General features: G+C 37.7%; 1 protein-coding gene across 1 annotated transcript; it reads right to left on the reverse strand.

The window, feature by feature from the left end:
* Positions 1 to 1,204: 1,204 nt before the first annotated feature.
* Positions 1,205 to 12,905, reverse strand: LOC137036225 (ankyrin repeat and SOCS box protein 1-like). The gene is made up of 6 exons (XM_067410260.1): positions 12,722 to 12,905; positions 12,252 to 12,356; positions 11,464 to 11,587; positions 10,372 to 10,659; positions 6,532 to 6,947; positions 1,205 to 1,657 (listed from the first exon to the last, which is right to left on the reverse strand). Exons 1-6 carry the CDS (start codon positions 12,903 to 12,905, stop codon positions 1,527 to 1,529), a joined length of 1,248 nt encoding a protein of 415 aa, XP_067266361.1. The 3' UTR covers positions 1,205 to 1,526.
* Between the last annotated feature and the right edge of the window lie 11,918 nt (positions 12,906 to 24,823).

Genomic DNA, 24,823 nt, shown 5'->3' on the forward strand with positions numbered 1-24,823 from the left:
TTAAATCATCTTAAATTAAGACAGTACCACAAATTCCATGTCAATAATGAATCTTTGCTATAATTTAGCTTTCTGAGGGGAAGAACTGAAACTGAACATGTATTGACAGTTTTCCTGAGATTCACACATATACTCACTGACCTTCTGTTCGTTCAATCAGAGACCCGAGGAGCCCCATGAGCAGCTCACTGCAGAGCTCAGTCGAGTACGGCGTGTGGACCAAAGCTTGAATCTCTTAACTGTGGTAGGTGACTTGAGTCTGTCATTGTTTGGAGTTTTATATTGAAGAGTACGCATGCTGTATTTAAAAATAAACAGCGAGCCTGACGGCCCCATGTGAAGAAAACTGGACCATAGGGAGTTACAACGCAAATAGGGAGTTACAACTTAGGGATTTATAGGGAGTTACAACTTTCTAAACTCAAAACATCAGTCAGAGAGCTGTCTCGTTCAGCAATAGTCATTCAGCTGACAGAGTTGAAACAATTATACAACAGATCTGGGATGCCTATTATGAATTTAAAAAAATGTGAGCCTTGCCTGTGCAAAATTTGCCCACTCAATATGTGTAGCCACTGGTTTGCTATGAGGTTGCCAGTGTGTTCTGAGTGATTTTAACATGTTGCTTTATGGCTAAGGTGTTCTTAGTATTTTTAGGATTGCTATGTGGTTGCTTAGCCATTGCAAAAAATGTTCTGGGTGGTTATTTGGTCGTTTTCAGATCAGGCTCAGTCAGTATTGGGGGTAAGCATTTGTCACGCAACGTGATTTATGTAATCAAATTACTTATTTTTTTGAGATACCACATCAAAAAGTTGTATTTTAATGGAAATGAATTTTTTTTCTGTGTGCTTCCTATATCATGCACCACTTTTTTACAAGTGAAACAAACATTTTAATCAGGGTAATGAGTAATGAGACAATCAGAATGAATCAGAGTAAAAAATATATTTATATGGACAAAAAAAGTATACAAAAGTTGCAACAAAATAAAATATTCAAGGAAAGTACTTTAATAAAGTACAGAACTGCTTCACACTACTGTAAATGCAAAAAATACAGGAACTATGTAAGGCAATTATATTCCCATATGTGATATAAAAAACATCAAAAAGCATCAATATGATAATTCTAATAATATTAAATAGTCATTACTTTTTTTAACGCTGTAACAACTGTTGGACCAAGCTAAAATAACAAAAATAAGACTAATCTCAATATGATTTTCTCTCATCAGTGGTGTTCAATCAATATTGTTCTTCATTAAAGTAATAAGCCACAAAAGGTATTGTGGCTTATTACTACTGGTAAGAGGTGTTCTCATGGTGCAAAGCTCAGTATCTAAAACTCTCTTAAAATGGCAGCAGCAAGGAGTGTAGCTCCATTTACCACAGATTTCCCCCAAAACCAACACAGAAAAATGGCATTACTTTGGAAGTCATTGGTTTCCATGTAAGTAATGCTGAGGAGCGAGTGGCCACTTACACCCTCGAGTTAATCGACCATCTCCATGGAGAAGCAAAACATCAATCCTCGTGAAACATAAATCTTTTGATGATTTCTGGCAGCTCAAGGGAAGAGATACATGACAGACGCTCCTTGCCCATGATCTTCCGGATTGTAATGCGGCACAGGTGCATCAAGCTCTTTGGGTTTCCTTTGTTAGAAAGCACAGGTAATGGCAGAGCTCAATGCACTATAGACATACTATAACATGATCTTGTTTTCTCTAATTGTGGAGAAAAGGATTTATGAAAGTTATAACCTTAAATAAAACACTTTATTATTTATACAGTGTCATTGTTACATATATTACATGTACTTACCATAGTAATAACAGTAAATTATGCATAATTACATTCAATTAACCTTTGGCCAAACCCTAATCCTACCCTAACCCTATAATAAGTACATGTTGTTAATTTATATTACTCAGTATTTAAATTTATGACTACATTGTAACAGTGACACCATAAAATCAAGTGTAACCACGCTTTTCACAATACATATTGTTTCAAAGCAGCTTCACAGTGAAAACAGGAAGATTATTATCAAGCTAAAGTTGGTTTTTGATTGAATCACTTCCGTTGTAAAAATTGTTAATTATTACTTTAGGGGCCGCTTAAAGGACACCTTTCCTACTGAAAACCGAACACCTTTAATGCATATTTGCCGTTCATTTGCGTGTTTAGTCTATAGGTTTGCGTGTTTGAGTGTGTATGTGTGCAGAAGCTTGGTCTTTTTTAAAAAAGTGATATTTGCCAAATGACCTGTCTGGTCCGCAAAATACAGAAAAAATAGTTGTGTCCATGGATCTATGCGAACTGGTATAATAAGTAGTATAATTACTGGTATAACTGGTATAAATAGATGTGTTTTTAGTCTATATTTAAACTGACAGAGTGTGTCTGCTTCCCGAACAGTGATAGGAAGACTGTTCCAAAGTTTAGGTGCTAAATAGGAAAGAGATCTACCGCCTGCGGTTGATTTTGATATTCTAGGTATTATCAACTGTATTAACAACTGTCCAGAATTCTGAGATCGCAATAGACGTGAAGGACTATAATGCATTAAGAGCTCGCTCAGGTACTGGGGAGCTAAACCATTTAGTGCTTTGTAGGTAAGTAGCAAGTTTTTAAAATCTATACGATGTTTAATAGGCTATAGTCATACTTCCTGGTTCTAGTAAGAACTCTAGCTGCTGCGTTTTGGACCAGCTGTAGTTTGTTTAACAGGCAAGCGGAACAACCACCCAGTACAGTAATCAAGCCTTGAGGTCATGAATGCATGAACTGTTCCGCATTTGTCAAGAGCATATGTTGTAGTTTAGATATATTTTTAAGATGGAAGAATGCGGTTTTACAGATGCTAGAAATGTGGCTTTCAAATGAAACATTAGTATCAAAGAGCACACCCAGGTTCCTAACTGACGACAAAGACTTAACAGAGCAGCCATCAAGTGTTAGACAGTATTGTAGGTTATTACGTGAAGAAGTTTTTGGTCCAAAAATTAGAATCTCTTTTTTTTCTGAATTTAGTAGTAGGAAATTACTGGTCATCCAATTTTTTATGTCAGCTATGCATTCCGTTAATTTTGTGAATTGGTAAGTTTCGCCAGGGCTCGAAGAAATATAGAGCTGAGTATCATCAGCATAACAGTAAAAACTAACGGCATGCTTCCTAATGATATCTCCCAAGGGTAGCATGTACAGAGCGAAAAGCAACGGTCCTAATACTGAGCCTTGCGGTACTCCACACTGAACTTGTGATCGATATGACATATCTTCATTACTACTATGAACTGATAACGGTCAGACAAGTATGATTTGAACCATGAAAGTGCAATTCCACTAATGCAAACATAATTTTCAAGTCTATTCGAAAGAATATTGTGGTCGATAGTGTAAGAAGCAGCACTGAGATCTAGTAACACTAATAGAGAGATACAACCACGATCGGATGATAAGAGCAAATCATTCGTAACTCTAAAGAGAGCAGTCTCAGTACTATGGTACAGTCTAAATCCTGACTGGAAATCCTCACAGATACCATTTCTTTCCAAGAAGGAACGTATTTGCGATGATACTGCCTTTTTGCCAGAAAAGGTAGATTAGAGATCAGCCTGTAATTGACTAATTCTCTAGGATCAAGTTGTGGTTTTTAAATAAGAGGTTTAATAATAGCCAGCTTAAAAGTTTTAGGTATGTATCCTAGTGATAAAGATGAATTAACAATATTGAGAAGAGGATCTATGACCTCTGGAAGCATCTCTTTCAATAGCTTAGTCGGTATAGGGTCTAACATACATGTTGTGGATTTTTATGATTTAACAAGTTTAGAAAATTCTTTATGTCCTGAAGCAATGAATGAATGGAATTTTTACCATAGTAGACGGTTGCATGGTTATAATTTTCTCTCTGATATTATCAATCTTTTAAGTTAAAAAGTTCATAAAGTCATTACTGCTGTGCTGTTTGGAAACATCAGAAGTTGAAACTCCATTTCTCGTTAATTCAGCCACTGTATCAAATAAATGCCTAGGGTTGTGTTTGTTTTCTTCTAAGAGATTTGAAAAATAAGTAGATCTAGCGTTTTTAAGGCCTTTCTGTACTCAATCATTTTCTCTCAAAATGCGAAAAACTTCTAATTTTGTTTTCTTCCAGCTACACTCCACTTTTCTGGCTGCTCTCTTAAGAGCCTGAGTGTGCTCGTTGTACCACGGCGTTGGATTAGTTTCCTTAATCTTCTTTATGCACAGAGGAGCAACTGAGTTTACTGTGCTGGAAAATACAATAGTTTCTGTTGCAACATTGAGTTATTCTTAGCTAACAAACTGCTGAAACTGATCAGGAAGATTATTTATAAAGCAATCTTTAGTGGTAGAAGTGATAGTTCTATCATAGTTTTGGCAGAGTGGTGGTTTTGCAGCCTTGCAGCTAAATGTAGTATACACGAGAATACATAATGATCTGAGATGTCATCGCTCTGCTGCAGAATTTCAACGGCATATCGATTCCATGTGACAATATTAGATCTGAAGTATGATTACGACAATGATTGGGTCCTGACACATATTGTCTAACTCCAGTAGAGTTTAGAATATCTGTAAATGCCAGTCCCAATGCGTCTAATTCATTATCTACATGGATATTAAAATCACCAACAACAAGGACTTTATCCGCAACTAGTACTAACTCTGATCAGCAAATTCTTTAATAAAGTCTGTATGGTGTCCTAGTGACCTGTATACAGTAGCCAGCACAAATGTCAACTTGCATAACGTTAAATAAAGCACCATCACTTCGAAGGAATTATATTTGAAAGACTTTTGAGTAATACTGTGGATATTACTATAAATTACAGCAACACCTCCCCCTTTGCCTTTCTGAAGAGGATTGTGTCGATAATCATAAGCTTGAGGGCTAGACTCATTTAAAGTAATGTAATCGTCTGGTTTTAGCCAGGTCTTTGTCAAACACAGCAAATCTATTGTCTGTGATAATATAATTTACAATATGTGCTTTTAAAGAAAGGGATCTAATATTCAGCAACCCAAGCTTTATCATTTGTTTAATTAAATTGCAATTACATTTTTACATTTAAAAGGGTTTGGAAGTTTTTTGCATTTACTAATTCGGGGTACACAGTCTCTATGTGATAATATCTAGGTGAAAGAGTTTCTATGTGTTGGGAATTATCTCACTTCTGTGACGTGAGACGGCTAGCAGATGGCCAGTCTGTCTGCTGCTTCCTGACCTGGGCCCCAGTTTGTCAACAACACAACAGGAGCATTTTGGAGGCATGATCTGAATGTGTAAGTCTCTGATTTTGCATGCAAAAAGAATTATAGCGCTACCTTTTTAGTCTCAGTTTCTATTGGCTCTTAAAGAGAGACACGCAAACAGGAGTCCTTAGCAACACATATTACTTAGAAAAATACATTTTTGATATATTTTGATAGCAACCAGTGTGTGAGGTCTGTGTAGTTTTCCACGCATTTCTTAAGCATGAAAACACTTGAAGAAACATTCATTTGTGTTGTAGGTGGTGGGACAAGTCTGTGGCAAACCTCAAGTATTTTCCACACACCATTTAGAGCAAAAAGAAGATCGAAGCAATTGTCAGAGGCACAAAACTATTTTTTTCTTTACCTAAGTGCCTATTACCATCATATTCCAATCAGGATTTAATTAATAAATCGGACCTAACTGTTATTTATAGTTCATATATTTAGATTATATGTGTTTGGTATCAGGAAGCAAAGTATACCCACATGACGACAGGGAGGTGACGGCGGTGCGTAAATCGAGTTACCCCTCCCACTTCTGCTAGTTTTACTGAGATGTCTTGTCCCGTGCAAATTGGCCAATCAATACTAGAGACGTCCTGAGGTAAAATTATAAAGTAATACCCCATGTAAAACTAATCCCGTCCAACTAGGGCTTTAGGACATCAATGTGTCATCACGAGCAGCAGGGATTGATTTGGATTTGTCTGTGCATGTTTTTTTTTACTCTTATAGATTGTGTTGCCATTGACATGCATTACACGACTGACAGACGGCAACGGTTAAAAATCATAATTTGTGTTCTACTGAAGAAACAAAGCAACCTACATCTTGGATGCCCTGGGGGTAAGCAGATAAACATCAAATTTTCATTTTTGGGTGAACTATCCCTTTAAATTCATTGAAAGTCTTTGGGATGTGCTGGAGGAGATGTAACAGAGTGCTTGACTCTTGCATTGTCAATACAAGATCTTGATGAAAATTGATGCACCTCTTGATGGAAATAAACAATGTGATGTTATTTCCACCAAGAGGTGTATAAATAACATGCTATAATCATAATAATCACAGGAATAATGATCCACTGATTTTATATATATATATATATATATATATATATATATATATCTATATATATATCTATATATATATATAAACAGTAAATAATTTTATATATATATAAAATGCACTGCATAATAGGAATGACCCATCAAGAACATGACATGATCTAAAACACAACTTACTTTTGGCCTCCTGGTAGATTCGAAGGGCTTCAGCATTGACCTTAAAGCGAAACATGGTTTCAGGATCGAGCTCGTCCCAGGGGACTAGATAGGGGTCAGCGCCATGGTCCAGCAGTATGCGAACAAAGGCTGGTTTGCATCCGAGTTTTAGAACGGCATCCAGAATGCAGGAGGCCTGGCCCCTGACCAGTGCTTCCCTGCCCCTGCCGCTGCCCCTGACCAGTGCTTCCCTGCTCACGGGGCCATTGTAGTTGTAGTTCGGGTTGGCCCCGGCATTCAGAAGAATGCGGAAGCAGGGGAAGTGGTGGCAAGCAGCGCTAATGAACAGCGGACAGACTGACAGAGTTGCCAAAGTGCGCGTGCCAAAATAAACCCTCTCTTCCACCCGGTAGTCAACATCAACATCGGCATTAAACCTGTATGTATTACAGGACAAATACAGACTAATGAACTTTGTCATATCGCACATTCAAATAAGTGAGTCAGTCAGAACTAAACTAAAGTCAACTGTTTTACCAACATTCTACAAAATACAGTTGAGCTCGAACATTTACATACCCCTTACAAAATAAAAATTGTATGTTATTTTTTTAAGTACTGTCCTGAATAGGCTATTTCACATAACAGATGTTTACATATAGTCAAGACAAGAAAATAGCTGAATTTATAAAATTGACCCAGTTCAAAAGTTTACATACCCTTGAAACTATGTTTATCAGTTTGAAGTGCCTTGACAGGTAGCAGTCCTGTTGGATGAGGAAGATCCATTCTGATCTGCTCTGATGAATGGATCTGTTTAGATCCAACTCTGATGGACGACAACAACAACAACAACAACAAACTCCCTGAGACTTCCTAGCTCTTCCATCCAGATAGCAAAATTCTCTGTTTTTACTGTTATTTCTATTCCTTATGTTCTATTTTTATTATTCTTTTTTATGTAAAGCACTTTGAATTACCATTGTGTATGAAATGTGCTATACAAATAAAATTGCCTTGCCTTGCCTTGATTCTTACAGTTTTTCTCAGTCGCTTTGGTGCATTTCTCACATCACTCTTTACATTTGCACAACAGTTAGTTCAATCTCCACAACATTTAGTCATTTGTGCACATCATAGTAGCAGTTTCTCATTCCTTCGAACAAATTGCAAATGCTTTTGGACATCAATTGCTTTCATACAACTCTCTGCTATTTACAACATTATCATTTGCTTATGTCATGTCAGTCAAAATTAACTATACTTGTGAATGCTGAATAGTCATTCCATATAAAACTAATAGTCCTCATTTCATTGCTTGAGTCATTACATACAAAAATGTTGAACTAGTTGTCAAAATCTGTCACACAAATTTTACACATTTTTTTAAAATCTTTTTTTTTTTTTTCTGAAAATGTCTCCTAAATTGAACAATTTCTCTCAAGTGAATGTCAACTTTCACTGATAAGAAGGGGTGTGTGAAGCATTAGTTGCAACCAATGATAAACCACTTCTCTACAATCACTGTCAGAGGTGAATCCCATAAACTCCCACTTTACAAGCATTTACGAACCAAGCAGGACATAGTGTGTACCATTTCTACAATACTGTGACACAGAAATGGAAGGTCAGCCTCGTGGAAGAGGGGTAAGGGTGCGGGGAGGGAGGGGAAGTGGACAAAACAGGGGAAGAGGAAGAAGAGGCCAATAGGCAGATCCCTGATGAAATCAGGGCTACAATTGTGGATCATGTTGTCAATCACGGCCTCACAATGGCTGAGGGTGGTCGAAGGGTGCAGCCAAATGTTGGGAGAACCACTGTAAATTCAATTATTCAAACATTTCGTCGGGAGAACAGGTGTGTATAAATGGACAGTAATTCAGCACTAAACAATCTGCACTGCACCACTGTCATTGTGTCATACATGAAGCTTGCAGTGGGACAAGAACTTGTCACTGTACGTTTTACATTTAGACGTACAGCTTTACTGCATCACACATTTAGTGTATTGTAGTGTACAGTAGTGTTACAGTAAAGATTTGCCATATGTACTGCAATATTGTTTACAGTTGTGCACAGCTCTACCCAAACGGAGTTTATGTTTGTTGCAAATAAGGGTGTATTTTTTCTTTTGCACAATGCTGTGAACAAATTAGAATTGCAAAGAGCATATGCAGTAAAATGTGAAACATACATATTCGGTGTCTTGTACTCAGTTACCTCACTAAATACAGTAATGTGTAACTTTACTGTATTTTTCAAATGGCTGTGCAAATAGTATATAGTGCTGTCTTGAGCATTTTCAGGTAGTGTCACCAAGATCTGACTTTTTTGCATTGGAAAACATTGACAGAGTAAACTGTCATAATGAAAACATCTTGTTCATAAACAATGGTGTCACTTTTCATCTTGATGACACTGACACTTTCATTGACATAAATACTTGCTTTTGAGGAATGACCTATCCATTTTGAGCAAGTGACACGCTTTTGCAGGTTATCAACTAGGTTTTGCAGTTTGTACTAATTCTTTTGACAACTGCATTAACTGTTGTGCAAATGTAAATATTGATGTGAGAAATGCACCAAAGCAACTGAGAAAAACTGTAATACTGTGTGTGGTTACCTGGATGATCTACGACTGTTTGTTTGTTTTGTGATGGTTGTTCATGAGTCCCTTGTTTGTTCTGAACAGTTAAACTGAGCTCTGTTCTTCAGAAAACTCCTCCAGGTCCAGCAAATTCTTTGATTTTCCAGCATTTTAACCTGCAGTGACTGTATGATTTTGGACAACATTAAGGACAACTGATGGACTCAAACATAACTATTAAAAATTGTTAAATGCACTGATGCTCCAGAAGGAAACACGATGCATTAAGAGCCGAAACATTAAGAACTGTATAATGCATCATGTTTCTTTCTGGACCATCAGTGAATGTTTGAACCTTTTTTAATAGTTGTGTTTGAGTCCCTAAATTGTCCTCAGTGTGAAAGATGGATCTCAAAATCATACAGTCATTGTTAGAAAGAGTTCAAATATGCAGAAGATGCTGGAAAATCAAATAATCTGCAAGACATGGAGGATTTTTCTGAACAACAGAGCTCAGTTTAACTGATCAGGACAAAGAAGGGACTCAAGAACAACCATCACAAAACAAAAAAAAAACAGCCGTAGATCATCCAGGTAACCACACACAGTATTAGGAATCAAGGGTAGGTAAAACATTTGAACTGGCATAATTTTTATAAATTTTATTTATTTTTTGTCTTGTGGACTTGTTGTAAACATTTGTTATGTGAAATAGCTTATTCAGGACAATTGCAATTTTTATAATCCTTCTTATTTTGTTAAAACGATTAACATTTTTGCAGATTCTGCAAGGGGTATGCAAACTTTCAAGCTAAACTGTATCTTCTTTTGTATTCCAAGCTGCTGTTCTGCACTGCTAAAATCCTGATTCATAATCGTGACGTACTTTCAGCAAATCTCTGGTAAATTTCTGGCAAATTTGCAGAAACTTTCCATGGTAAATTAAGCTGGGGAATTTTGGAAATATTGCAAGTTGGAAACTTAACAGGAATTTACAGGAATTAAAGAGAATTAATTAGAAATTTGGGTCATTTATACAAAAAACTGTATTGTGTACAAATGTATAAACATTCTCTTCGTTCATAGCAGACATGCATGTACTAATACAAATATTAAGATTTTTGACTTTGATTTATTTCTGAGTAGAACTTTAATCAGTTCATTCATTGAACAAGTAGAAATTCAACTGAATTTCTAAAATTCAAAACTTTTAAAATTCCCAGAATTCTGCAACCCTATTTGCAAGATATATCATTTGAAAAGCAATCCCACCTGATCAGCTCTTGTAGGATGTCCACTCGGCCCACTTGTGCAGCATAGTATATAGGTGTGGTTTCATGAAGCCTGCTGCCATTCGGATCAGCACCGGCTTTTAGAAGGATCTTCACACAGTCCAGGTGTCGACTAACCACAGCAATGTACATAGCAGTCTGACCCTTTACATCGACAAGGTCCACTTTAGCTCCCCGAGAGATCAGGAACTCCACACATTTGCTGTGACCCATCATGGCAGCAATACGCAGGGGTGTATGTGACCAAATCAACTTCTTGTTGATTCGCCTATAAAATAATTAAATGTTACACATTTCAGCTAATGCAATCTTATATTCTGTGTTCACATAATTAAGCAACCCAGAAAACCATTTGAATTGGACAAGAACATTTACATTTTTGACCTTAGCAGACACTTTAATCCAAAGCGATGATTTGTGAGCAGTGTTGCCAACTAGCGTCAATGGAAAGCAGCTAACGCCTGCTCCAAAAGTCGTTAAATGTTGTTAGAAGATGACTTGCTAATTAGCATATTCATAATGTTGATCTAATACGTCATCACTTTGTATTTGCATTCTGCTAATGTCAGCATTTTACATTTGTTTTCTTCTCTCTTACTCTCTGTGCTCACATTCATTATATTAATACAGTCAAATAATGCCCAATAAAGCGGTTTCCATTTACATATTTTTCTGTTTCTGCTGTCAGACAATGGAAAGAGTATGAAATAGTGACTGAAATGTGATGGATTAAGACTACATGCAGTCACTTTCCAAGCTGCTGCTTTGCACAGCTAATTGCAAGAAAAAAGGTTGAATTGCGAGATGTAAACTCGGAATTGTGAGAAACAAAGTTAGAAAGGTGAGATAAAAAGTTGCAATTATCTTTTAATTGTTTTTATTCAATGGTGGAAACAAGCTTCCATACCACTTTGTGGGCCCTAATGCAAAGCCAATGTTCTGTAGGTGCTCATTTTTTTCTTTTTGGATAATCCCTTACAGAATGTACAAGAAAATTTACAAAATCTGTCGCTACTTCCATTTCACCATTTCATCATGACTTGAATGAATGAATGAATGAATGAATGATCACTGTTTGAAGCTGTCTTCTTGTAATATGGTCCTGAGAGTGTCTAGATCTCCCAATTGGACCGCTTTACATAGATGCATATCCTCACTCTGTTCCAGAGGCTCCTGGAGCCAAGGGGGGGTACGACCTAACAGAGAAACAAAGACCAGACTACATCAATTACACAATCAGTAAATGAAGATAGATATGTGTGATAGGTGTCTGTATGAGTAGTCGTTAAAAAGACTATTAAGACATTTATTTAAAGCTGACTCTACGGACATAAATTAAAGAAACTAAATTTAAATTTTAAAATTTAAATTTAAACTCATTCTGCTTATATGCTGGACTCCCCTTCCTTGGGGACCCATATCAGACAAACAATCGTTCTGTTTTATGCCACAGGGCAGCTCTGTGGACATACGTGTCTAAGGCACTAACGAGGCATAGCAGATTAAGTTTTTTTTTATCTGAAATAGTAAAGGGTGGAGGACAGAAGGCCTGCAACACAATAGGCCCTGGGACATTGGTGGGGACCTTAGGTACATAACCAGGTTTAGGATGAAGAAAGGCTTTCACCATACCTTGTGCAAATTTAAGGCACAAAAGAAAAATTTTTAAAGATGAAATAGCAAGTAAGAAGATAGTCTTTAGGGTGAGGATTTTTTCTGAAACCTCTTCTAGAGGCTCAAAGGGAGCCAACGTCAATCCTTCCAGAACAATAGACAAGTCCCAGGCCGGAGTCCTTGTGCGTTGTTTAGGCCTCAACTTCAGAGTACCATGAAGAAACCATACAACCAGGGGAACTTTACCCAATGATGAGCCACCCATAGGAGCGTGGTAAGCAGATATAGCCGCCACATAAACCTTTAAGGTGGAGGGAGATAGTCCAGTAGAAAAACGACCCTGCAGAAATTCTAGCACAGAACCAACAGGACAATGGACAGGATCTGTCTGATGTTTTCTTCACAAAGAAGAGAACAGTTTCCACTTTGTTGCATAACATTTCCTTGCAGAGGGAGCTCTTGATTGGAGTAAGGTCTTTACAACCTCATTTGAGAGACCGTATTCTATGAACTAGCTGGATTCTATTAACTATGGATAAGGTAGAGAGAACAACATCGTGTTGTTTCCTGATTTTCAAATAAGTCGACTCCTGCATGACTGAAATTCTTCCACAGGAGCTCACCACCCTGGGGTGGAGTCTCCATTCCCCGGGCCTCAGACCCTGCCTCAACAGGATACCTGCCCCCACATTCTGATGCCCTCAGATGTTATCTGCCCTCAGTGAAAGCAGCTTCCCTTAGGCCCATAGGAGGATCTGATGGGCCAGCTTGCAAAGGTGACGCGACCTCAGACCCCCCGATGGTGGATGTAAGAGACCATGACATGTTGTCCATGAGGACCAACATGTGATGGCCCCTCAGGTCTGAGAGGAAGTGTTTGAGAGCCCGAAACGCAGCCATCATCTCCAGCCGATTTATGTGCCAGGAAAGAAGATGGCTCTGCCACAGACCCTGAGCCTAGCGACCACTCATGATCGCCCCCCACCTGTGAGAGATGCATCTGTCATTAGCATTACACAATGACAAGGAGCTCCCAACACAGGCCTTTGGGACAGGAACCAAGGCTCTTCCCACATGACTAAGGCACGAAGGCATCTCCACGTGACCTTGATCATGTGAAATGGATTTTCCCTCGGGGAGAATCCCTTGGTCCTGAACCACCACTGTAAAGGTCTCATGCACAGCAGGCCAAAAGGTATCACGATGGGCGCAGCTGCGATCAGTCCTAACAGTTTTTGAAACTATTTTACAGTGAGTGACTGGCCTAGTTTCACCTTCTTCTTCTTAGCATCTTAGCATTGAGTCTCAACCCCAACATTCGCATATGAGTGAGAACGACATCTCGATGCCGAACTTTAGCTCGGATTGAGCTAAAATCCACAAATCGTAGATATAATTTAATGTGCAAATGCCCTGGATTCTCAGTGGAGCCAGAGCTGAATCCACACATTTCGTGAAAGTGCAGGGTGGTAAAGCTAGGCCGAATGGAAGAACCCGATATTGATATGCTTTGCCCCCAAAAGCAAATCTGAGGAACTTCCTTCCTGTGTTGATAATGGATGGATACATGAAAATATGCATCCTTGAGATCAATCGTTACAAACCAGTCCTCGGACCTGACCTGTGACAAGATCTGTTTGAGTGTAAGCATTTTAAACTTGAGCTTTTGAACTGTGTGAATTAATATGCGCAGATCCAGAATAGGATGCAACCCTCCATCCTTTTTGAAGTAACTGAAGTAACAGCTGTAAAATCCTGACAGCTTGCTGGGAGGCGAAACCCGTTCTGTAGCTCCTTTTTGCAAGAGAGTCAGAACCTCTTGTTCCAACACCAGAGACTGCTCGGGGTACACTACTGTAGAGAGGACCCCGTTGAACTTGGGCGGGCGAGACATGAATTGAATTCTGTAACCCTTTTGTATTGTATGCAGTACCCATTGCGATGTGTTTGGTAGAAGTTTCCACTCTGCCAGAAATTCTACTAAGGGAACCAGTCTGATGTAATTTGAGCACTCAATTTGGTGCGCCCTGAAGCGGTGAACCGGCAGGGAACAACCGAATTAGATGTTTTTCGACCCTCCTCAGAGGATCGCTGGAGACCGCTGTGCCTGGAAGCACACAAGGTGGAGGGTTGGCAGAATGGCCCCCTGAGGGCACCAAAGACATCATATAATGTGATATACACTTCTCTCTAAAGGGGGCTGCCCTCAAAAGTCTGACACTTCTGGCATCAAGACTTCTTTGAAGCCTTCTTGGTGATAATAACAGTCCTCAGATCTGCTTTATCCCCCGAAGACTTCGGCTGAGCTGTTTGAACCGAACCCCAGGCTCTCTGTGAGGGAGACACTTAGTTTTTGCTGCGCTCGATGTGAGGAGCTCGTAGATGGCCAAGACTGCTCCCACCCTGCAGTCTCAGAGGGATGAAAACGACGGTGAAGAAACTTCTGGAATGCGGCCACCTGTTTTTTAGCCTCCTGGAACCTCTCGATGACTGAGGTGACAGATTCGCCAAAGAGGCCCTGAGGAGAGAGCGGGGCGTCCAGGAGAAAGCTTTTATCTTTGTCCTTAACATCTGAGAGATTTAACCAAAGATGCCTCGCCGTGGCCACAAGGACTGCCATAGACTGGCCGATTGATTAAGCCATCCCCTTGGTGGCCCAGAGAGACAAATCCGTAGCTCGACGCAGCTCTTGTATGACGTCAAAGCTAGCTTCCCCACTCTCATCAATTTCCCCCAGCAGGTCAGCCTGAAAACGCTTTAGCCACCAGCGCTGATGTTGTTCTGAGCAGCTTGGTGGGTAACATCAGGGATTTAAGGGACGATGCCGATTCAGGCGAGAAATAGCTAGCAAGCGTCTCTTTGACGTTTGGCACCGCCCCATAGCCATGTTTTTTCAGCCCCATAATGTTGGAATAATTTGAGGTCTGAAGGCTGGACACACGGTATTGTACTGGTCTCTTCCACGACTGGGAAGAAATGGCAATCCCCTATGTAGAGGTTGTTACCATAAGGGAAAAATCGTTTGTCTAGTTTGCTTTTCTGACAAACCTCCTGTTTTTCAGCTGGCCATTCAATTTTTAACTTTTAACTGCCCTGGTCACAACCTCTAAAAGCTCCTCATATGCTGGAGACTGAGATGGTGAGTCCTCATCTCCATCATTGACACCAACAACTTCCAACTCCTCAGAGCAGTACCGCAGCGCGTGCTTCCACACCCTGAGATGAGACACTGGGTCTGCCAAGTGAGGGTAGAGAAAGGGCTGGGCCCGTCTCAAACGCCTCTGACAGATCCATCGACAATCCCCACGAATGAAGTTGCCACTGTGCCTCAGCAGCAGTGGGACCCGATCCGTGGGGAGCGCCCACTGAGGCCCAGCGGGAGCGGAGTGTTTTAAGGTATAGTTTCTCACAATGCACAAGGGCTGACTGGGCATGATCCACTCCTATACACGTGATGAAATGAGGGCAGGGTGAAACACAATGAGTGAACTGCTGTTTGCTCGGCATTCTAATAGTGTCACGATATATATGTTGGTGCTTATGATACTCTTGTTCTCAAACAAAGAGATCGCTGTATATATAGCAGACAGACAACACCAAATAAGACACACGATACACAGAGTGCTTGCTGAAGATTCAGAAGCTAGCTTTCTTTGTTCTGGGTATGCTTTGTCTGTGACATCACCCACCTATACGCCATTGGAACGATTTCACAAGTGCTTCACGAAGTAATCACGCAGAGGTGTTCCCAAAGCATCTCAACGCAGCTCGAGTTCCCATGAAAGGGAACAGTTGTGTACTTTTTTTTTTTCAGGATTCCTTGATGAATAGAGAGTTCAAAAGAACAGCATTTATCTAAAATGCAAAGCTTTTGTAACATTATACACCACCGTTCAAAACTTTGGGGTCAGTAAGAATTTTTTTTTTTTTTTAAAGAAATTAAAGAAATGAATACTATAATTCAGCAAGGATGCAATAAATCGATCAAAAGTGACAGTAAAGACATTTATAATGTTACAGAAGATTATATTTCAAATAAACACTGTTATTTTGAACTTTCTAGCCATCAAAGAATCCTTAAAAAAATTGTACGCAATATTTTGTACAATTGTACACAATAAATGTTTCTTGAGCAGCAAATCAGAATATTAGAATGATTTCTGAAGGATCATGTGACACTGAAGACCGGAGTAATGATGCTGAAAATTCAGCTTTGATCAAAGGAATAAATTACATTTTAAATTATTTTCAAATAGAAAACAGTTATTTTAAAATGTAATAATATTTCCACAATATTACTGCTTTTACTGTATTTTTAATTAAACGAATACAGCTTTGGTGAGCAGACGAAACTTCTTTTAAAAACATTAAAAATCATGGATCCCAAACTTTTGAACGGTATACAAGAAAATGTCTTACATTAACTACTATCTGTCAAACACGGTATTTTCGACTCCAGTCACTCCACAACTCTCGCGATGTTTGCTTTATCGCAGATTAATTAAACATCACTTTTGAATTTTACATGTAATAATCAGAAACATTATTCCTAGGTTATGTGCTGCTACAGTGCCTTTATGTGCAAGAAGAATTATAAACAAACCTCTATTATTTAAACTTATAGCCTGTTTAAATGCTTTTTGCGTTTCCCGAGAAAATTTTGCGCGAGATGGCGAAAGGTCCGAAGTTGCGATTGTATGACACGTTCAGCTTCAATTGAGTACATTTAGTTTCAGAAACATAAGTGTATGAAATAAGTTTTTAAATATCATTTGGGCAACAAATATGACATACATAGCATGCTAAATAAGCGGAGTAAAGTTAGTTTTGTTTTGGATATTCGTCGCACATTCAGTAATAAACGGCAATAACTCCAAAACGACACGCTCCCCCAAAATCTAAACGGTATTATCGTTAAAAGGGCAAAGCTAGTAATGTTTCACAAGCTTTCTTTTCATTATTTTTGCTCGATCTAACGAGCAATGACCCGCCAAAGCCGTCGCAATGTGAGTTACGGCAAGAAGACTCGCTCTTGGCTGAGCTGTAAGTTGGGGACCGTGGGGAAAGTGCAAGTTTTCTTCGTTTTTTGCTATAACTCGGTGAGTGGTGTTTTTCTAATAGCTCTTTTGTTAAAAGTCCTATAAACATGAGACCAGTGTCATTCAGTAAAAGGGGACAGGGGACAACTTTCACAACCTCTTTTTTACCCCTACTGGTGGAAAAGGGAACTGCATGTCCAAAATTAACATTCTTTTTGTAATAGCTTTGTCCATGAGTTAGACAGAGACATCAAACCACTGTCATTCAGTAGAGGAGGACAGGGGACAACTTTCACAACCTCTCCTTTTACCCCTACTGGCTGAAATCGGTATTGCATGTTCAAAATTAACATTCTTTTTGTAATAGCTTTGTCCACCGGGGAGACAGAGACATCAAACTAGTGTCATTCAGTAGAGGAGGACGGGGGACAACTTTCACAACCTGTTTTTTACCCCTACTGGTGGAAAAGGGAACTGCAACTCAAAATTAACTTTCTTTTTGTAATAGCTTTGTCTATCAGAGAGACAGAGACATCAAACCAGTGTCATTCAGTAAAAGGGGACAGGGGACAACTTTCACAACCTCTTTTTTACCCCTACTGGTGGAAAAGGGAACTGCATGTCTAATATTAACATTCTTTTTGTAATAGCTTTGTCCATCAGAGAGACAGAGACATCAAACCAGTGTCATTCAGTAGAGGGGGACAGGGGACAACTTTCACAACATTTATTTTTTACCCCTACTGGTGGAAAAGGAAATTGCATGTTCAAAATTAACTTTCTTTTTGTAATAGCTTTGTCCACCGGGGAGACAGAGACATCAAACTAGTGTCATTCAGTAGAGGGGGACAGGGGACAACTTTCACAACCTCTTTTTTACCACCGGGGAGACAGAGACATCAAACTAGTGTCATTCAGTAGAGGGGGACAGGGGACAACTTTCACAACCTCTTTTTTACCCCTACTGGTGGAAAAGGGAACTGCAACTCAAAATTAACTTTCTTTTTGTAATAGCTTTGTCCCTCAGTGAGACAGAGACATCAAACCAGTGTCATTCAGTAGAGGGGGACAGGGGACAACTTTCACAACCTCTTTTCGTACCCCTACTGGTGAAAAAGGGAGCTTTAGTACCTTGATTTGTGATAGTTGTTCTGAATATTTGTTGGATTGTCACCATTGTTCATACGCTGAATCTTGATGTCTGTGTCTACATCATCTTGTCCAAAGAATTTCTAAATATAATTTATTAATAATAATAATAATACTAAATAACAATCAGAAAAAAAATAATAATTTAAAAAGTCAAGGGTCAAGAGCCTAAGTAAAGCAAATGCTCACTTCCATAACAGTGACTTTAAAACTTTATTATTATTAAAACAACAACAACAACAACAAAAACATCAACATCTTAACCTCATTTAATTCTTAAGAAGTTTTATATTAAAGAAAGTCAGTCTGGTTTGTAATAAGTAAAGATGCTGACATCTAGAGAGATCTGTTGGTGTTTTTGTTTTTTTTAACTTAAAATTAGGAGATGAATTAGGATATTTTATTTTGTTTTTTAACTTAAAATTAGGAGATGAATTAGGATATTTTATTTAGTTTTTTAACTTAAAATTAGGAGATGAATTAGGATATTTTACCTTAATTGTACAGTTTTTGTTTGGCAAATGCTTCTGCCAGTCACTGAGTGTTTCTTTTTTAATGATGTTTAACTGTTATTTTCATTAATGGTAAATGTTTGGCACACTTTGCTGCCATGTATTTTACTATTTTTTTTTTTTACATTTATTTTTTACAGTATACATTACCAAGCAGTGATATATTATATATTTATAATCCAGTTAGATAGTAAGGATTTAAATTAACCACCACTGTAAATACTACATGGTATTCTGAACCTACATTTCAGGATGTATTTTCATATTTGTACTGGTATAGTTTTAAGTGAAAGGATGCCCAATGCTATTTTTGAAAGGACAATATAGACAGAAAGTGTATATTTATTATCATAAAAATGACAAATGCTTTATGCATACCATTGATTAATACATATATTTTAACTAAATGTGAAACAGTCACTATTGTGCATTGAGTTTAACTTTCACTACTTGTAGGCTAATGAGTGAAGATACATTTGACAAATACTATGTCACTACTATTGTAATGAGATGTAAGGGTATAAATTTAATTTTCCTAAATGTTTTCAGGTTATCGAAAGCTACATCCAAACCTTGTTAAATTCCAAAGGTTATGGAAAGTACATCTTTTTATTCAACCACTTCTCTGCCGGTGTTGTTGTGTTTGGGGAGAGATCTGCCATGTCCAGGCACAGTTTCCGAAAGGTCAGACTTTACGGTTGTTCTTCTGTGCAAAATGAAAAGGTCAAAAGGACAAGTACAATAATATAATATAATATTTCAACTCGTTTGAAGGTCAACTTTGAAAAATATGACGCCATAATCGGATTTATGCAAGTAAACAAGAACCACTGGAAATTTCTGGTGTGTAAAACCATTGTTAAACCATAGTTCATTACTTATGTATATGAAAAACTAACCAAACTATATGTTTTAACAGTACCTCAATAGGACATCACAGAAGGTTTTAGTGGTGGATCCCCAAGGGTTAGATGAAGCTAAAGAATCCGAACTTGCTGCCGAAAGATTCAGGTATTGTATTATATTATTCCCTTTTTTAAATTATCATACAATACATTATCATATGAACTAATATAACTAAATTTGATAATATACAATTCTCACGTGTAGAACATACTTCAAAATGCGGCAAATACTGTATGGTAAGACGGACTGGGTGGATGTGGCATGGACACATGGTGTGTTGAAGCACACCATTCAAAAAGACAGTTGTAGCTGTGGTGTTTATGTCATGCAGGTAGCTATACAATTTAGAACCTTAGAACACTAATTTTTGCATAACCTCAAATGTGTAATATTTAAATTTCTTATTCTTTAATGGCTAATGTATTTTGCAAGTTTGTTTAATGATATTTATGTTACCCAACAGATGGCTAAGGAGGTAGTGGAGTCATTTCCAGAGACACCATCTAAAATCAGGATACCTTCTAGCCAGCATATCCTATCTGAGCTGCGTAAGGAGATGGCAGTAACCATCCTAGAAGCATATGGTATGTATTTTAAGCACACATTAATGAGAATCATGCACAAATCTTTCAGTATGAGTGCTCTTTCACTACATATATGGGCATGAAAAGCCAAGCCTCCTACAAAATGATCTAAAGTCAACAAATCATTTGCAAAATATAGTTAATTCATATTTTATATATTTCATTATGTACATTATTAATATATTAAGATAAGGCTATATACTGTACAATTAGTGATTTAATTCCTTGTTACTGTAATTAACAAGATTACTTTAATTAATTACATTTAATTAATTAGCTCATATGTGAACAGTTAGATGTTTTTTTATGCTTTGTTAACAACTTATTAACCGCAAAATGTTAGCACTTTGGATTAGGTTAGGGTAGGTCCTTTTCATATTTCTGGGGTTCTCAAAAGTGGAAGTATTCATAGTTGGGTTAACTTTTATAGCGGTGAATGAGAGACTTTCATGACTAAACCACTAACTAAGCTCATATTAAATGTCAAGATTTATTTTTATTTTTTGGTTCAAATGTATTAACCATAATAAATTGTCATAATTTTCCATTACCTAATGTAAAGTGAAAAATATTTACTTATTTAGATGTTTACAAGGAATAAAAAGCATTATCTTAGTCTTTACATATGACCTAATTATAAAATTTTGATTTATACCCTGACAATGAGTGAAGAACTCACTATATATTAATCTATTAATACATTAACAGTTAAGAGAATACAATATACAAACCAGGAGTTAATTATTTAATTTGCAATTGATTTGTAAGCACTTGATTAGTTTATATACTTAGTAAGAAGTGTCAGCATTTTTTTTTTTTTTCACAGGGCCAGAGTACAAAACAAAGTTGCTAATTACAGCTTATCACAGTTTTCTTAAATATACACCTTCATTGGACCATAATGTAAGAATATTTATAGTCTTGTAATCAGAGGCCATTTCAGTTTTAGGTTCTTACTGGCTGAAATTTAATTTTTAATGTTATTAAATTATTTTAATATTAATTAATTTTTTTAAAATATATCTATCTATCAAAAAATTAGAGCATTTAAAATAGAACACTGATTTGTGAGAATGTAATTACAGTGTTCAACCCCAAGGATCATTGCTCCTTTTGTGGACAAGAGTCTCCTGCTGGACGTGTGGGTCTGAACACATGGGTTTGTGTCCTTTATTATGAAACAATTCTTATTAGATAAGCTATTTGACATAGATCTTATGTGTTAAACTATTACATCTACTTATATAATTAGTATGCAGATAATTAAATAATTAGTATGGAGTCAACCTTGAAATGACATTAAAGCAAATGTTCTGTAGTACTTTGTATTAAGTAAATAAAGATCATATATTTTCATTATTTCAATTTCCCCCCACCAGATTCAGTGCAGCAGCTTTGCAAGATGGTACCACGCAGTCTGTGTCAACATTACCAAAAAAGGTGTACGAAAACTAAAAAGAGCACTGTGGTTGTGTGCTTTCTGTAAGTAAACACTACTAAATCCTTTGAGACAAAAGATGTAAAAAGATATTGTTTAATTTTGTATGGTTTTCATTTTATGTTGAATGTTTGCATAAACACGAGTTCTGTCAAAATGGCTGTTGTCCTGACAATTTTTGGGGTGAGGTCTGGGAACCTATTAACAGCATTCATATTTTTATGTGCTGTTCCATATTCAACCAGTAGGGTCAAGTCAAGTCTCCTTTATTTATGTTTCATTTTTTTACAGTACAGATTGTTTAAAGCCAGCTTTACAGTATTAACAGCAAAAATCTGCATTATGTAAATTTTGACATTGTAAGGATATAAATAAGGTATAATCTGTACATGCAGTTCCATTTTTCACTAGTAGGGGTAAAAAAAGAGGTTGTGAAAGTTGTCTACTGTCCCCCTGTACTGAATGACACTGATTTGATGTCTCTGTCTCTCTGATGAACAAAGCTATTACAAAAAGAATGTTAATATTAGACATGCAGTTCCCTTTTCCACCAGTAGGGGTAAAAAAGAGGTTGTGAAATTTGTCCCCTGTCCCCCTTTACTGAATAACACTGGTTTGATGTCTCTATCTCACTGATAAACAAAGCTATTACAAAAAGAAAGTTAATTTTGGACATGCAGTTCCCTTTTCCACCAGTAGGGGTAAAAAAGAGGTTGTGAAAGTTGTCCCCTGTCCCCCTCTACTGAATGAAACTAGTTTGATGTCTCTGTCTCCCCGGTGGACAAAGCTATTACAAAAAGAAAGTTAATTTTGGACATGCAGTTCCCTTTTCCACCAGTAGGGGTAAAAAAGAGGTTGTGAAAGTTGTCCCCTGTCCCCTTTTACTGAATGACACTGGTTTGATGTCTCTGTCTCACTGATGGACAAAGCTATTACAAAAAGAAAGTTAATTTTGAGTTGCAGTTCCCTTTTCCACCAGTAGGGGTATAAAAAGAGGTTGTGAAAGTTGTCCCCTGTCCCCCTCTACTGAATGAAACTAGTTTGATGTCTCTGTCTCCCCGGTGGACAAAGCTATTACAAAAAGAAAGTTAATTTTGAACATGCAATTTCCTTTTCCACCAGTAGGGGTAAAAAAGAGGTTGTGAAAGTTGTCCCCTGTCCCCCTCTACTGAATGACACTGGTTTGATGTCTCTGTCTCCCCGGTGGACAAAGCTATTACAAAAAGAAAGTTAATTTTGGACATGCAGTTCCCTTTTCCACCAGTAGGGGTAAAAAAGAGGTTGTGAAAGTTGTCCCCTGTCCCCTTTTACTGAATGACACTGGTCTCATGTTTATAGGACTTTTAACAAAAGAGCTATTAGAAAAACACCACTCACCGAGTTATAGCAAAAAACGAAGAAAACTTGCACTTTCCCCACGGTCCCCAACTTACAGCTCAGCCAAGAGCGAGTCTTCTCGCCGTAACTCACATTGCGACGGCTTTGGCGGGTCATTGCTCGTTAGATCGAGCAAAAATAATGAAAAGAAAGCTTGTGAAACATCACTAGCTTTGCCCTTTTAACGATAATACCGTTTAGATTTTGGGGGGGCGTGTCGTTTTGGAGTTATTGCCGTTTATTGCTGAATGTGTGACGAATATCCAAAACAAAACTAACTTTACTCCGCTTTCAAAGCGATGCCGATTTAAATAGCTCTAAAACTTATGTTCATTCTAATATAAATTATTTCAATAAAAGTCAGACATTCAGGTACAATGAGGTACAATTACATACCAGCTGTGTTTTAGAGCTCAACATTCTTACCATTAGCCATAATGTCCTGTCAGTCTACTTCTAAATAATGTCTGCTTCAGGTGTCATGAACCACAATAAACAACCAAAATTACAGTGAGCGTCGATCTGTGCCTTTTTTCCCTTTTTTGCCAGCTTGGACTCATGGCTGCGTCACTGTAAGAGCTTCTCTGATTGGCTGACTTGCAATTGTCTGGCTCATCTTGTTTTAAGGTGGACTGCTACAAATTAGGTGAAAATACCTGAGTGGTTTTATGCATAGACTACTTATCTAATGCTTTAATACAAAGTGACTTAAAATCATAAAACAACAAAAATCAATATACTATGCAAGAGAGACACCAATATAAATATGCTACCAAGGATATGTTTGTGGATTTGTGCAGTTCTTTCCTGAGGTCTTTATAATGTACTTTAATAGTGACTATAGTTTGCACAACATTGTTACATGCAAGTTTATTAATTAGAAGATCATTTGACTCCAAAGTGGTGCTGTCAAATCGATTGATTGTGATTAATTGCATCTAACATAAAAGGTTATAAATATATAATGTGTGTGTGTATATGTATTTTTTGCATTTTGGCATTATTTAAATATTTTTATATAGGCTTATTATTTTCCACCAAGATGTCTTTACTCTAATATAGCCATATATTTTATATTGAGGATATTTGTAATTCCCATTATTTAATATGCATATTTAAAGTATGCCTTAAATTAAAAAATACCATGTCAATAATGAACCTCTGAGGAGGAGACCTGAACATGTTTTGACAGTTTTCCTGAGATTCACACATATACTCACTGACCTGTTCGTTCAATCAGAGACCCGAGGAGCCCCATGAGCAGCTCACTGCAGAGCTCAGTCCAGTGAGGCGTGTGGACCAAAGCTTGAATCTCTGTAACTGTGGTAGGTGACTTGAGTCTGTCATTGTTGGAGGTTTATATTGAAGAGCCGCAGACGCATGCTGTATTGCTGCCTGACGACAGCTGAACCATGTACACTGGCCTACGGGCTTTAAAAATAAACAGCGAGCCTGACGGCCCCATGTGTCTCTGAAGAGAACTGGACCGTAGGGAGCTACAACACACAACTTTCTAAACACAAGATATCAGTCAGAGAGCCGTCTCGTTCAGCAATAGTCATTCAGCTGACACTGTTGAAATCTTACAATTATACAACAGTTCTGGGTTGAAATATGTGAGCCTTGCCTGTGCAAAATTTGTTCACTCAATATGTGTAGCCATTGGATTGAGGTTGAGGATGTATCCACTATGAGGTTGCCAGTGTGTTCTGAGTGATTTTAGCATGTTGCTTTGTGGCTAAGGTGTTCTTAGTGATTTTTAGGATTAAGAGTTATGTAATCAGATTACTTTTCCAAGTAACTACTTTAAAAT

The sequence above is a fragment of the Chanodichthys erythropterus genome, chromosome 14 (genome assembly GCF_024489055.1).
Source record: "Chanodichthys erythropterus isolate Z2021 chromosome 14, ASM2448905v1, whole genome shotgun sequence".
In the NCBI taxonomy this organism is placed as follows: domain Eukaryota; kingdom Metazoa; phylum Chordata; class Actinopteri; order Cypriniformes; family Xenocyprididae; genus Chanodichthys; species Chanodichthys erythropterus.

What these genes read in the sequence shown, in the direction of transcription:
- LOC137036225 (XM_067410260.1), bottom strand. Translation starts at nt 12,905, where the DNA reads ATGGCTGCGTTTCGGGCTCTCAAACACTTCCTCTCAGACCTGAGGGGC. An exon ending in TATGGGTGGCTCATCATTGG is followed by an intron (nt 11,588 to 12,251) that starts GTAAAGTTCCCC and finishes TTTCTCTGTTAG; the next exon opens with GTCGTACCCCCCCTTGGCTC. An exon ending in ATCCTACAAGAGCTGATCAG is followed by an intron (nt 6,948 to 10,371) that starts GTGGGATTGCTT and finishes TAATACATACAG; the next exon opens with GTTTAATGCCGATGTTGATG.